Source organism: Lepidochelys kempii, chromosome 1 (assembly GCF_965140265.1).
Source record: "Lepidochelys kempii isolate rLepKem1 chromosome 1, rLepKem1.hap2, whole genome shotgun sequence".
Taxonomy (NCBI): Eukaryota; Metazoa; Chordata; order Testudines; family Cheloniidae; genus Lepidochelys; species Lepidochelys kempii.
In genome coordinates, this window is record NC_133256.1 from 249,934,252 (window position 1) to 249,948,726 (window position 14,475).

General features: G+C 40.7%; 2 protein-coding genes across 6 annotated transcripts in view; one reads left to right on the forward strand and one right to left on the reverse strand.

The window, feature by feature from the left end:
- PARPBP (PARP1 binding protein) overlaps positions 1-14,475 on the forward strand; it is a 151,547-nt gene that overhangs the window by 35,886 nt on the left and 101,186 nt on the right. The window lies entirely within an intron of this gene.
- Positions 1-14,475, reverse strand: part of NUP37 (nucleoporin 37) — a 31,789-nt gene that overhangs the window by 10,313 nt on the left and 7,001 nt on the right. For 2 of the 5 annotated variants that reach the window (XM_073323435.1, XM_073323446.1), the window contains exons 4-5: positions 11,407-11,479; positions 8,531-8,625 (exon numbers count right to left, since the gene is read on the reverse strand). The exons of 1 other annotated variant lie outside the window; for it this stretch is intronic. In XM_073323435.1, coding sequence (XP_073179536.1) covers positions 8,531-8,625; positions 11,407-11,479 — 168 coding nt within the window. Of the gene's footprint in view, positions 1-8,530; positions 8,626-11,406; positions 11,480-12,931; positions 14,318-14,475 lie in introns of those variants that run through there. 2 more of the 5 variants (XM_073323461.1, XM_073323454.1) reach the window with 1 other exon arrangement.

Genomic DNA, 14,475 nt, shown 5'->3' on the forward strand with positions numbered 1-14,475 from the left:
ATTTTGGCTAAGGGAGCATGCCATCTTGTCTTCTTCCCAGCTGTGAATGAGGTTATTAGGTGTGGAGACAAATTTATGCTCTCTCCTTTACTCTGTAAACAGCAAAGTGCTGTGCTTGTATCTGGTTTATTCTGTGTTGAAATGGTAGGATTAGGCACATTATCTTCCATGAGTCCTATGGGAGAACAATATGGCCATCTCTTCTGCCCATTTCTTTTCTGCATAACAATAGAGACTCTCTCACTTAGCCCTGGTCTACACTGGGGTGTGTGTGGGGGGGATCCACTTGAATCTTAGCACATATTCTAAGGGACCATGCAAGGTAGAGAGTAGGTCAGATATAGAATGATTGCTTGTGAAAAGTGTTCACCTACAGGTGATAGGGTGTTTTTGTCTTTTATCATTTTCCTGTGTGACCTTATTCAAGGGTGTAGTGATTTTCTGGTTTCACCCACATAGTTGTCATTGGGGCATTTAGTGCAGTAGACCAAGTATTCCAAATGTTATGATAGGCATCGTGTAGGATCCATGGATCTTGAAAGGAGTATTGTGGGGGATGCTGATCATATGTCTGCAGGTTTTACATCTGTTGTTCTGGCACCACTTTGACTTGGTGTGTCTTGGGGGAGCTTGCTTCTGATGATGAGCTTGGAGAGGTTGGGGGGATTCCCCTTGGAGCATATTCTGAGGTGTCTGAGTGCCTGGCTGTAGATAACAGATTTCTTGGTGTGATTGGGGCGGTTACTGGATCAATGAAGGTAGGTGTGGTGATCTGTGGGTTCCTTGTATATAGTTGTATGTAGGGTTCCATTGTTGAAGCTGATGTTAGTGTCGGAGTGTTCCAGAGAAAGTTTAATGGTGAGGTGGTAGTTGTTGAAGATGTGGTTGTCAGGTGCTGGAAATCTATGAGGGAGTTTAAACCTTCTGTCCAGAGAATGAAAATATCACTCATGTATCTCAGCTTTATCACTCGTTTTGTGGTGCTTTGGCCAGGAAGTCTTCAAGGTGGCCCATGAAGAAGTTGGCATACTGGGGAGTCATCCTAGTTCCCATGGTTTGGACAAAATGTTTGCTATTGAATGTAAAATTGTTATGGGTGAGGATGAAATTAATGAATTTGGCAATGAGCTTGCGGGTGAATATCTGAGGGTTGTCCATTGTCTTGTAAATATTTGAGGCAGGCAGTTATACTGTTATTGTGAGGGATACTGGTGTTTAGGGAAGTGACATCTATGGTGGCAAGGATGTTGTTCTGAGGCAGGTTGTTAATGTTGTGGAGTAAGTCAATTGTGTCCAGAGGATGGTTTCTATGAGTCCAGATATTCCTTCAGTAAGAGTGCTGTGGCCAGATCTTGCATTTAGCTGTGATGCTTAGAGTATCTTTCCCAGAGCTGATGATGAGCTCTATTTGGCTTGAAAGCTTGCCTCTCTCACCAACAGAAGTTGGTCCAATAAAAGATATTACCCTCACCCACCTTGTCACTCTAATATCCTGGGACTGACCTGACTACAACTGCACTGCATACCTCAAATACAGGGAGCCTTTTTAATCTTTAAAATAACTTAATCATTACTCTGTGAAGAAAATCTTTTGCAAGGATGTAATTCTTAAAATACAAGCCTCTGATGGTGTGGCTGATGTGATTAGGTCCTAGATATGTGGACAGAGTTGGCAACGGGCTATGTTGCAAGGATAGGTTCCACACAACAAAAACACTAACCCAGGAACCTATCCTTGCAACAAAGCCCATTGCCAAGTCTGTCCACATATCTATTCAAGGGACAGCATTATAGGACCTAATCACATCAGCCACACTATCAGAGGCTTGTTCACCTGCACATCTACCAATGTGATCTACCAATCTACCATCATGTGCGAGCAATGCCCCTCTGCCATGTACACTGGCCAAACCGGACAGTCTTTATGCAAAAGAATAAATGGACACAAATCAGACGTCAAGAATTATAACATTCAAAAACCAGGTGGAGAACACTTCAACCTCCCTGGTCACTCAATTACAGACCTAAAAGTGGCAATTCTTCAACAAAAAAACTTCAAAAACAGACTCCAATGAGAACTGGAATTAATTTGCAAACTGGACACCATTTAATTAGGCTTGAATAAAGACTGGGAGGGTCATTAAACAAAGTAAAAACTATTTCCCCAGGCTAATTTTTCCCCCTACTTTTACTCACACCTTCTTGTCAATGGTTTGAAATGGGCCATCCTGATTATCACTACAAAAGTTTTATTTTCTCCTGCTGCTAATAGCCCACCTTAAATTGATTAGTCTCATTAGAGTTGGTAAGGCAACACCCATTTTTTCATGTTCTCTCTGTGTGTGTGTGTTTGTGTGTGTATATATCTATTGTGACAAAGTTCCTGCTCTACCTTGGTGGGTCTTGCGCTTATTGGTGGATTTGCTTGCCTTGGAGCTTCATGGCAGCCCTCAGTGTGGCCGTTTTTCTGAACCCACAGTCCAGGTCAACTTCTCCTGTGTCTGACCAGGAGTTGGGAGGATTTGGGGGGAACCTGGACCAGCCCTCTACTCCGGGTTCCAGCTCAGGGCCCTGTGGAATGCAGCTGTCTAGAGTGCCTCCTGGATCAGCTGTGCGACAGCTACAACTCCCTGGGCTACTTCCCCATGGCCTCCTCCCATCACTTTCTTTATCCTCACCACAGGACCTTCCTCCTGGTGTCTGATAATGCTTGTACACCTCAGTCCTCCAACAGTCCGTATTCTCACTCTCAGCTCCTAGTGCCTCTTGCTCTCAGCTCCTCACACACACACACCACAAACTGAAGTGAGCTCCTTTTTTTTTAAAAAACCCAGGTGCCCTGATTAGCCTTCCTTAATTGATTCTAGAAGCTTCTTGATTAGAACACCTGCAGCCAATCAGCCTGTCTTAATTGTCTCCAGAAGGTTCCTGATTGTTCTGGAACCTTCCCTGTTACCTTACCCAAGGAAAAGGGACATACTTAGCCTGGGGCTAATATATATGCCTTCTATTACTCTCTTGTAGCCATCTGGCTCGACCCTGTCACACTGACTGTCTATCTATCTATCTCTCCCTCCCTCCCTACTGTATTTTCTGCTGCATGCATCCAATGAAGTGGGTTTTAGCCCACGAAAGCTTATGCCCAAATAAATTTTAGTCTCTAAGGTGCCACAAGTACTCCTCGTTCTTTTTGCTGCTACCACTCTTAGATATTAACGTACTTCCTTCCTAATGTGAACTAAAAGAATCCCTCAAAACTTTTAAATAAAGTGTTTTTGAAAGATGTTCATACTGAGAAATTGAACTTTGTTTCTGCCAGTGAGTGACCTTAGAAAAAAGTCCATGAGGTAGTTTTCAAACAGATTAAATGTGGTGATTTTTAAGGAATTTACAGTCTAGAATAAAAGTTCTCACTACCACTTCATGATCCTCAGTATAAATCATAACAATGTCACACAGGAAACTCTTCACATTTCATTAAAACCCCCCCAGTTACTTAGTATTACATTAATAGCACAAAATTAACCTGAAATGTTTCTTTCTGAATAACTTCATAATTAAAGCTTATTCAACTAAGTTCCAAAGATTTGTTTTGGAAACTGCTTTTACTTTTCCAGGATTATCAGATATTGTACATAGGAGACAGGTTTAAACTTGCATAATGACCACAAATAGCAGTGCAATAGAAGCTAAACAGAATCACATCTGGGGGACATATTAGGATGCATACAACAACAACAAAAAATGGGCAGAGTAGAAGACTATGGAATCCAAAAATCAGGAAATATTTTCATTATGTCACAATCTTTAATCTTATTCCAATTCCTTCTCCATTGTAATCCATTACAATGCATAACAGCTATCTTGGTGAATGAGCTCAACAAGCCTTGGATTTGAAAAGTCTCAGTCCTTAAAGAAGAAATGTTTTGGTAGCATTATAAAAAAGAGGTATCAATGCATTCCAGATACTGGAGGTGGTGTTCTGCCAGAATAAATAGGGTAAGGATAAAATAATACAGAGTACAATAAAAATCTGCTCATTTTTTAATTCTGGCCCCAAAAAAAAGGAATAATTTTGAACATGTGCTATAAAGACTAAATAAGAGTGGTGACAAAGATATTCAACATTGCAGGAGGCAGGAACAAATGAGGACAGGCAGAAATTTTGCGTACACTATGGCCAAGAGTCTGCAATGTTTATTGAATTAACAAAATGACACCCAGGAACAACATGTCCTGGCAATGGTTTTAACAAAAGTGAAGGACCAGGGAAAGAAACAGCAGTTTGGAGCCATCACTGGCTTTCTTTCATTTTGGTTTTTATAATACCGAGCAAACTAACTGTTCAAAGACCACACAGATATACCAAGATTTGTGGTGTTGGGCAAGCTACTGCATTGGGAAACCATTGAACATTGCACTACATTTTGGCATTCCAGCAAATCCAATCTCTAACAATAGAACACACCTTCCTGATGTCAATCCTTCTCCCACATATCTCCATTCAAGAAGCTAATCTAACCCTTGCTGCCAGGATGCACTTGCAAAATTTGTGGTCACATGAAACAAAAAGAAAAAAAGATTGAACCTGATTATGACCAACATAAAATCCTAGAGTCCACTTCAATGAAACAGCCTGCATCTTGGCATGAATAGTCCAAAATGAATGGAAGTGAGAAATTATCTGAGATATAGCAACAAAGCAACACCATATACATACAAAAACAGGGGGAACGAGCCTGCTACATATATATCTTTTGCCATGATATAAAAAATAAGGGTGGGTAGGTGGGTGCTGCTGTGTGTGCTGGAGTAGGAAGGTTGTGTCTCTGACCCCAGCCTTGGATGATGACAGCATCACTGACCAACTGCAACCCTTCTAAGAAGCAAATCCTTTCCCAGCAAATTGGTGCTAAGCAGTGTATTCAGAACCCTTTGACATACTTGAGTTTCAGCTTGGTACTCAACCTGAGGCCCAAATCAGCATGCAGCTGCGGCACATGTGACAACCTCAGGGTCATATAGGTAGTATTGGATGCGGCCCACATAACATATCATGAACCACATATGCAGCCCACAATGGTAAATAGGTTGAGAAGCACTGGTAGAGCGTGAAAAGCCAACTGAAACTCTGGTCAAGCAGTGAGATAACATCCAAAATCAAATTCTGCAATTTTATTTTCCATTAGAACAACAGTATGGGGCTCTCAGCTGGAAGTGTATCAATGCCCAAGCTTGAGTATTCTTCGAAGAGATATTAAAAAATAAAAAAAAATGTTGTGCATAATTACTTTGCTTTTACTTGTTCTAAAATATTCCACATTAGTTTACATGGTTTACCACTGAAATGATTTTTAAAGTTTGGTTAATGTAATAATTATGATTAACATTTGTTTCCGGTATGACACCTGCCTCTATTTGCCCTCCATTAATTGTTGTAACTTTGCCATTACATTTTCAATTTTTTTTAAAAATTATTTTCTCTCCTCTTCTGTGAAAAAAAGACTCACCTAAAGTACATGGGAAATTGCTTGACATATTATACAGGGAAAACTGTGCTGCCAAATGCACAAAGTAAAACTGAAAAATCCAGAAAAATAGCTCCCTGCAAACTCCAAGATCTCCTATTTACCTACATTATAGGTTACAAAAGAACGTACACAAGTGAGATTTTAAAAATCAACAGCATCCCTTTAAGCTGATATACAAACTATTGTCAGGGATCATTTCATCCACCACAGAAATGTAGCTACCTCTGGAATGAAATGAATCAAGTGTAACATACAGTTGTTTAGGAGAGGAAGTTAAAAAAAATAAATCAGTTGACTCTGCACGTGGGCAGATTAGGATCTTTAATGGCCATGGTCGATCAGCTTTGACAGTTTCACTGAAAGATGGCACCTCCAGCAGAATATTGCCTCCTAATGCTGTATTAGAACAGAAATTTTCAACATTTTTAATAGTGTGGACCATATTTTAAACACAGAAATGGACTTCTCCTTTTATTCATGACTCCACACACCATTACTGGAACTGCTTTCATGAAAAAAATCTATGTATTAATTCTCATTTCAATTTTGTATCTGGAAATAAGGGGGTGCCTACATCATGGACTCTTAGCAAGTGCTACAGTTTAGGAATTGTTGAACTGCAGGACTTATTCAACCCAGACTCACAAGGAACATACCACCTAATGAATTACCAAAGCAACATCTAGATTTTTACTGGAGGTCTTCATCCAAGAACTGATCAGGCCCATCCCATATTTCTGACAGCATTATAGCACAAAGTTTTAGTGTCTAAAATATTTCTATATCTCCACAGAATTAATATTTCTCATATTGTAATAATATTACTTTGTGCCTTTAAAACTGCATTAAATCCACTGTTGTAGAGATGAAAATAGGAAAAACCTAGAGAAACTTCTATGAAGTCCAGAAAGCTGTATATTGAGAATTACTGTATTAACTACAGGTAAGTTGGAATAAGAGCACTGTTCGTATCTATAGCGAACCTAACAGTAAGAAATCTAGCAATATCCCCAAACACTGGAAACTTTATCCTTTTGTATTCTTGTACTAATTGCTCTAGTATTGCATAGCATAACCATTTCAACAGATGCCCTATTCCTAGAGCAACTAATAGATGTGTTCACATTTTTGTTGAAGAGGCAAATTATACAACAAATTAAGTAAGATTTCTATGAATTTTTACAAGGCCTTTGAAAGACCTGCAGATTGCAATCTCTTTTGATTTTTGGACTATAGCTCTATATTCAATTTTTAAATGAAAATGTTATTGTCATTCTCCCCGTTTCTATCCCTTGAATAGAAAAAATATGAGAACTCTCAGGTGGCCAAATACATCCCATTTCTTCCCACGGCTGTTAGCCAGACTTTACCGTCTACAGTGGGGAAAGTGGCTGCCTTATTTTTCACAGCTATTGAGTTCAAATTTTGGTGGTGTTATACTTTCATTAAAAAAAATCTTATCTTTTATTCTTTTGGTGTCAAGTGGATTACTACAATTTAAACAATTCTTTCTTTCATCCTTAAATATGTTGTATTTAATGGAAATATTTAAACAACTCTTTGCCGAAGAAACACCTCGTACTAGTCTATTGTAATGAAGAAACCAAGACATGGATTGAAAAGGGAATGCTCCTTAGTAGCTCTTAAAAGTATCATTTTTAAAAGACTTTTGTCGTATGTTTTGAAAAAAAAATACAGGACCTTTGTACTGACCAAGGTAATACCTCTGAATTTTCAGTGGGAATTAATTTAACATCGTGTAGCCCACTGTATGAAAATGTCTTCCTTTCTCACAGAGGTAAGGTGCTCATAGCCTTTGAACTGTATTTATTAAATCTTCTCTTCAGTTTTTTTCCCTAAAAGACAGACCAAAATCTCATCCAAAATGATAAATTAGAAAGTCCAGCTATTGTGCATAAAAGTGAGAGACATTTAAAAAATAATTCCTTTAGAAAAGGATTGCCTAGAAGTTTAAATGGTCATGTTTAACAAAAAACAATTAGGAATAACGTGGCTCCCCCCTCTTAAGTTTACAACTCCCATTCTAGGTTTATAAACCCTACAAGTGTCTTACTTTGTCATTTAAAAGAGTAATGCTTTTCCAATATGGCTGATTTTAACAATATAAGTTCCACTGAACATTTGGTAAAGTGGAGGGGGTGGTGTGTGCGTGCGTGCGTCTGTCTTTGATTTTGTCTGAACTTTTTACCAGGGGTTCTAACGGCCAAATCCTCAGCTGGTGTAAGTCAAAGTTACTGGAGCAATGATGAGCTGTTCCAGAGTACGCACATCACATATCAGATCCAACTTTAATTTTATTGGTTTCTGGCTGTGCAGGTGGAACCTCACTCCTAGTCTTTTAAATGGAGAAATCAGGGGTAGGGATTATTTTGGACGTTATTTGGCTACTGATCTATCTAAGTGTGATTGTTATATCAGTAACTAAAAAACACAATCATCTTAAAACGACACAAATCACCTCTGTTCTGACATCTTCCCCATCTCTTTGGAATATTTTATCACTGAACCATTAGCGCAGAGGCACCAACCTGTGGTTTTGGGGTCACTTATGGCCCTTGACGCTCTAACCAGATTTGATTTTTAATTAAATATGTTTCCTGAGTCTTCCCCTGTGATTTTTAAATGTAAGTGTTTGAGTCAGCCCTGCCACGCAAGGGAGAAGGTAAAGGCACCACCTCCTCATAAACCTGCCATCACTTCCTCTGCAGCTCACAAGGAATTCTGAGTAGCTACTGTCCCTTCCTTGCTGCAGCTGCTCAGCAGTCCCGATGTCTGCCTGCCACATTGCAGGGGACAGAGAGGAAGAGTATCTCTGGCTGTTACGTCTGCAATGCTGTGCCAGACTCTGGTACAGTAGGATAGACGCTTGGCTCTCTACCTAAGCCTCTAGGAGGCGCTAGCAAGGGATAGCTTTTCTCCTCATTGGAGCCATCCAAGGCAGTCCAGGATTTCAATCGCACCGTGAAGAGAATACATACCTGCACGTGTGATCATCACTCACACTTGCAATATCCTGACCTTCTTTAGGGGCAAATACCAGATCATTAATGTAATCTGAGTGGCCATCAAAGATCTGTCAATGAGAACAAAAATATTTTCATACTGAAGTCATAAAAATAATAATTCTGATAAACAGCAATATTTGAGCATTCCAGAAGCTTCTACAATGTATTCGGGAATTGCTACAGGAAAAGCATACACATTTAAAATGAAGTCGGGGTTCTACATTTAGAAGTAGAAACTTATGCCATTATTAATTATTTGTATTACCATAGTGCCTACAAGCTCCAGTCACAGTCCAGAACCCCACTGTGCTAGGTGCTCTATAAACACAGAACAGAAAGATATTGTTTGCCCCCGAAGGGTTTCTAGTCTAATTATAAGACAAAATACAACACATCTACACGGACAGGGGAGTACAAGGAAAAGAGTCAGTATTGGTCAGCGTGGTAGACAGTGGTCTTACACACCAGCAGTCTAACTGTTCTAAGTTATTTTTTATGGGCATCATTGCAAAAGAGAGTTTTAAGGAGGAGCATGAAGAAGGATAATGAAGTCACTTAGCAGATGTTTACAGGGAGCTCCTACCAAGTGTGTGGGGCAGCATGGGAGAAAGACCAAAGGTGCTTGTTTGAAAATTTAACAAGTGCCTGCTTTCAGTTCTTTGCTGATAATTAGATCAAACCAGGTTTTCCTCTAAGACAGTAATGTCAGACTATAGTCTGTGAAATCCTTCTGAAAGTGCCAAATGCAAATAAGGTTTACTATTAAAAAACAAAAATGGCTTAGTGGTTACAGTCAGACTAATCACATTCTTTAACTGCTTTTGCATGTTTTGTATATCTGTACAAAGTCCCTTGTTGTGTAAAATGTGTGCTATGTTGAATCAAAGTCCTCCATACATCCACTGTAAATTTTGACACCCAGGTATCTGCAACAGGTAGTTTTCAGTCAAGTGACATTAGGAAACTGGGGTATCAAGTTTTAAAAAAAAAAAAAATCAGCCTAACATGAGGCTGGTCTGAGTTCTGAGCATCTATAACATGTTTTAGGACTGTGTTGTGTATTACAGAAGCTCTCGCCTTTTAAAAAAATTTTTTCAGAGCAAACAGATAAGATTCCCTTGGATGGCATTGTCAGCAACTTGGACACAATATTCCGTATTATTCTTTGCTTACAGGAGTGGATCATGAGTGGCACAAGCATAAAGACAATGATACCTGCAGCCTCTCCTCCTCTGAAAGTGCTGGTTCTAGGGACAAGAGTGTATACACATGCTACAGCACCGCTGGATGGTGCGTACAACTTCATGTGCACATGTGTTTACATTCCAAACACACACAGTCATTTTGGTTCTTTGCTGATTGAATTATGGCTTTTTTCCATTGTCCGTTTAAACGCACAGAAGAAATCAATTATCATATATAAGGAAGATGAGCTGAAACCTGATTAAGGTACAATACAATACAGCAAAAATGCATAATATATTTTAAAAAAAATATAAAACTGACAGGTTAATACACCACAAATGAAAATGCTGATGAGAAAAAAATAAACGTGGATCTCAGCAGTGTCGATTTTCCTAGCAAATTTTTCTTGAATTTCAATGGAACATTTGTATACGCTAATCAGTACAGTCAATTACACAATAAGTGTAGGAACTAGAATGCTATTACGCACCAAGATGTAAGCTAGAATTTTCAGAAGCCCAAACTGCTTAAGTCACTTTTGAAAAGGGACTTTGGAGCCTAAGTCACTTCGGCATTACAAAAAAATGACTGTAGATAAAATTTTCACAAGACAAGACAAGTTTCTAAAGCAAATATGAGTTCTCCACTGCTGCAAGCGGCGGTATTGCCTTCAGAGCTGGGTGGCCAGAGAGCAGCAGCTGCTGGCCAGGTGCCCCGCTCTTAAGACAGCACCGCACCATGCCACACTTACTTCTGCGCTGCTGCTGGTGGTGATGCTGACTTCAGAGCTGAGTGCCAGGCCAGCAACCACTGCTCTCCAGCTCTGAAGGCAGAGTGGCTTCTCACATCCCCACAACCCTGGGAATACATTCCACACCCTCCAGTTTGAGAACCTCTGCCTTAAATAAATGGAATAAAAGACTAATGCATTTATAAACATTCTTTGAAATATGTGTTTGTTTTCATATGGCTTCACAAAAAAGCAATTGCTGGTTTAAGAATGTATTTCTCAGAATTGACTACAATTATGGTACAAGTGACTGCACTGATTTCAGTATTAATGCTTTTAATTATTACGATTATAGGAGGAAAATCTTAAAAGTTGCAATTAAAACAAATTAATAATGATTCCCAACAATTCTTAAATAAACATTTATGCTGTATCTCTAATTTATACTCACTCGCTAACTCTTTCCTTTATAGAACATTCCTAAAGAAAGCCTAGATATTAAAAACATTAGTATGAACTTTTGCCCCCAGCTTTCAGTATGTAATAGAATCTTTTCACTTCCCACTTCAAGCTCACATGTTGACAATCTGTCCTTGCCTCATTTTAGTCCAAGCATAAATAATTACCTACTTGCTTTTCTAGAGTTCTGTTAAATTCAGTTATGCAGTCATTTTTCTTTTCTATTAAGAAGTACAAAACAGGAATAAATTGCAATTACATGTTGCATGCAGACCTTTCCCTCTTTAACGTGTTGATTAAATGCTTCCAGATATTAGGACACATTCAATGTTGCAGATCATAATAGCAGATATTTCTTTTACAGTACAATTACAGTTATCTTGTAATACAACATGCAGGTTAGGGGATAAAACAGACTAAATTCTGCTAGAGGCTAAAAAGATAGAAAAATAAATTCTAATAATGTGCATCTTACCTTATATTCATTCTTATCCTGGAGATCTGAAGTGAATAGCCTTAACTTCCTATCAGCAGCTGCAGTACAAAATCTAGAATAATTGGGGAAGGGGGGGGAGGAGAAGCCTTTCAATCATTTCTCACTTGCAAAATTTCCATCCCAATTTAAGTTAAAGATTCACTTCATTTTTCAGAAGAAAATTCAGATTATGCTTTTGAAAATGGAAATTCTTCTGAATATTATAATTCCCTTTTGGAAATAACAGTCTTTACGGTATTCAGTGGAATGCAGTGTATTGTAGCTGCATGTCAGGTGGCAATGGATACTTTATACTGAAAGAAAACTATCCATTTTGCCCAACCAAATAAGTCACATATTGAATCAACTGTGAAATCTTTGAAATAATAAGTCAATTATAATTAGCATTTGCACCTATTGTTACCGGTGGTGATCAAATGACTAGAGAAGTTAAAACATTTATAATAGCAATTGAAAGAGATACTAATGTAAGTTCATAAAGCAGTTTCTAGCATGCTTTAGCAGTGGTTTAAAACACAAGAATGGTATTAACACTAAACATTTTATTTTTAACAAACATCAGATTTGGCATTTGTATACTATGTTTGAAACACCGCTTGAACATTAAAAGTACTTCTAATTGTTAAACAGGTACTACTATTTAAGTGTCGGCAGTTTGTTCAGACTTAGGGCATGGCTACACTTGCGAGTTAGAGCTCATTAAAGCAGCCCTGGGCGCCCTAACTCACGATGCGTCCACACTGGCAAGGCATGTAGAGCGCCCGGACTCCGCGGCTGGGGCACTCCTGGTAATCCACCTCGATGAAAGGCAGAACACTTGCTGCGCCCCAGCTGGAGCGCTGCTGCACCAGTGTGGATGCCCTGGTCTGTTAATGCACTCTGATCAGCCTCCAGAAGTATGAAAGACTCCGAAAGAATTAGGAAGAGGCCATGTAGAAGCAAAGAGGACATGCTGCATGAAGTAATGCAGCAGTCCCTTAATGAAAGTCTAAAAGCACAGGAGTGGTGGGAGAGTTAAAGGAGGGTCTGCCAGCAGAATGCGGAACGCCAGCACCAAAGCACGGAGCAGCTGCTAAGCATTATGGAGCGCCAAGGGGACTCGATACAGGCGCTTGTAGCCATGCAGGAAGAGCACTAGCGCGCCCGCCCCTCCCCTGCAGCCCTTGTCCCAAAACTTTTTCCCTTGTGCCCTCGTATCACCTCCAACCCACTTTCCCCCACATCCGGGTTCTTATCACCACCAGCTGCCTCCAACACCTGTAGCTTCACCAACCAGCCCTACAAACTACAACCTGTACCCACTGCACTCAGCCCCCATCACCATGCATTTTAGCCAGCCTGAAGTGCAGCACTCATTGCACAACACTCCAGACAGGAAGGCAGAGTATGAGAACAGGACATACACAAATCTGTGATTGAACCGTTCCCCACCCCACCCCCTTGCCCTGTTTTCCAAGCAGTTGTGTTTCTTTTCAATAAATGAATTTTCTTTTAAATAAATGGATTTTTTGGCTTTGAAAACATTCTTTATTATTGCATTAAGTAAAAAATATCTTAGCCCAGGAAAGCAACAGGCACTGCAAGTCAGCATAGTAAACAGAGATTCCTACTAACATTGGAACCACTGCTCTTCACTCCCGTGCAGGGCACCAAACATTACTGGTGGCTTTCAGCCTTAAATTGCTCCCTCAAGTCATCCCTAATCCTTGCAGCCTCGTGCTGGGCCCCTCTAATAGCCCTGCTCTCTGGCTGTTCAAATTCAGCCTCCAGGAGTTGAACCTCCGAGTTCTATGCATGAGTGAATCTTTCACCTTTCCCTTCACAAATGTTATCGAAGGTATAGCATGTGGATATAACCGCGGGGATGTTGTCATCGGCCAAGTCCAGCTTCCCATATAGACAGCGCCAGCGGCCCTTTAATTAGCCAAAAGCACACTCCACGTCATTCTGCACTGACTCGGCCTGTTGTTGAACCACTTCTTGCTGCTGTCAATGCTCCCTGTGTAGGGTTTCATGAGTCACGGCATTAAAGGGTAAGCGAGTTCTCCAAGGATCACAATGGGCATTTCGACTTCCCCTACGGTGATCTTCTGGTCTGGGAAGAAAATCCCAGCTTACAGCCTGTGTTCCGAAAGATGCGTGCGTCATGCACCTTTCTGGGCCAGCCTGCATTAATGTCCATGAAATGCCCACGGTGATTCACAAGCGCCTGGAGAACCACAGAGAAATACCCCTTCCGATTAATGTACTTGGAGGTTAGGTGGGCTGGTGCCAGAATTGGACTATGCGTCCCACCTATCGCCCCTCCGCTGTTAGGGAAGCCCATTTGTGCAAAGCCAGCCACAATGTCATGCACATTACTCAGAGTCACAGTTCTTCTGAGCAGGATGCAATTAATGGCCCTGCAAACTTGCATCAACACAGTTCCAATGGTCGACTTTCCCACTCCAAACTGGTTAGCGACCGATTGGTAGCTGTCTGGAGTAGCCAGCTTCCAGATTGCAATAGCCATCTGCTTCTCCACCGGCAGGGCAGCTCTCAATCTTGAGTCCTTACGCCTTAGGATGGGGGCAAGCTCAGCACACAGTCCCATGAAAGTGGCTTTTCTCATCCAGAAGTTCTGCAGCCACTGCTCGTCATCCCAGACTTGCATGACGATGTGAACCCACCACTCAATGCTTGTTTCCTGAGCCCAAAAGCGGCGTTCCATGGTGAGCATGTCCGTGAACGCCATAAGCAATCTTGCGTCATATGCGTTACACGAGTTAACATCATCGTCGGACTCCTCACTGTCAATTTGTACCTTAAGGAGTAACTTGACTGCCAAACGTGACGTGCTGGCGAGACTCATCAGCATATTCCTCAGCACTTCAGGCTCCATTCCCGCAGACTGAAAGGGAAGACAGAGCGCGCAGTACAAAAAACGTTGAAAGATTGCATCAAATGTGGACGGAAGAACAGGGATAGCTGGGATGCGAAGCGATGCATCACGGGGTGTTGGGACAGGACCCAGAATGCCCTGCATCCCCCCGCCCCTTTCCCACAAGC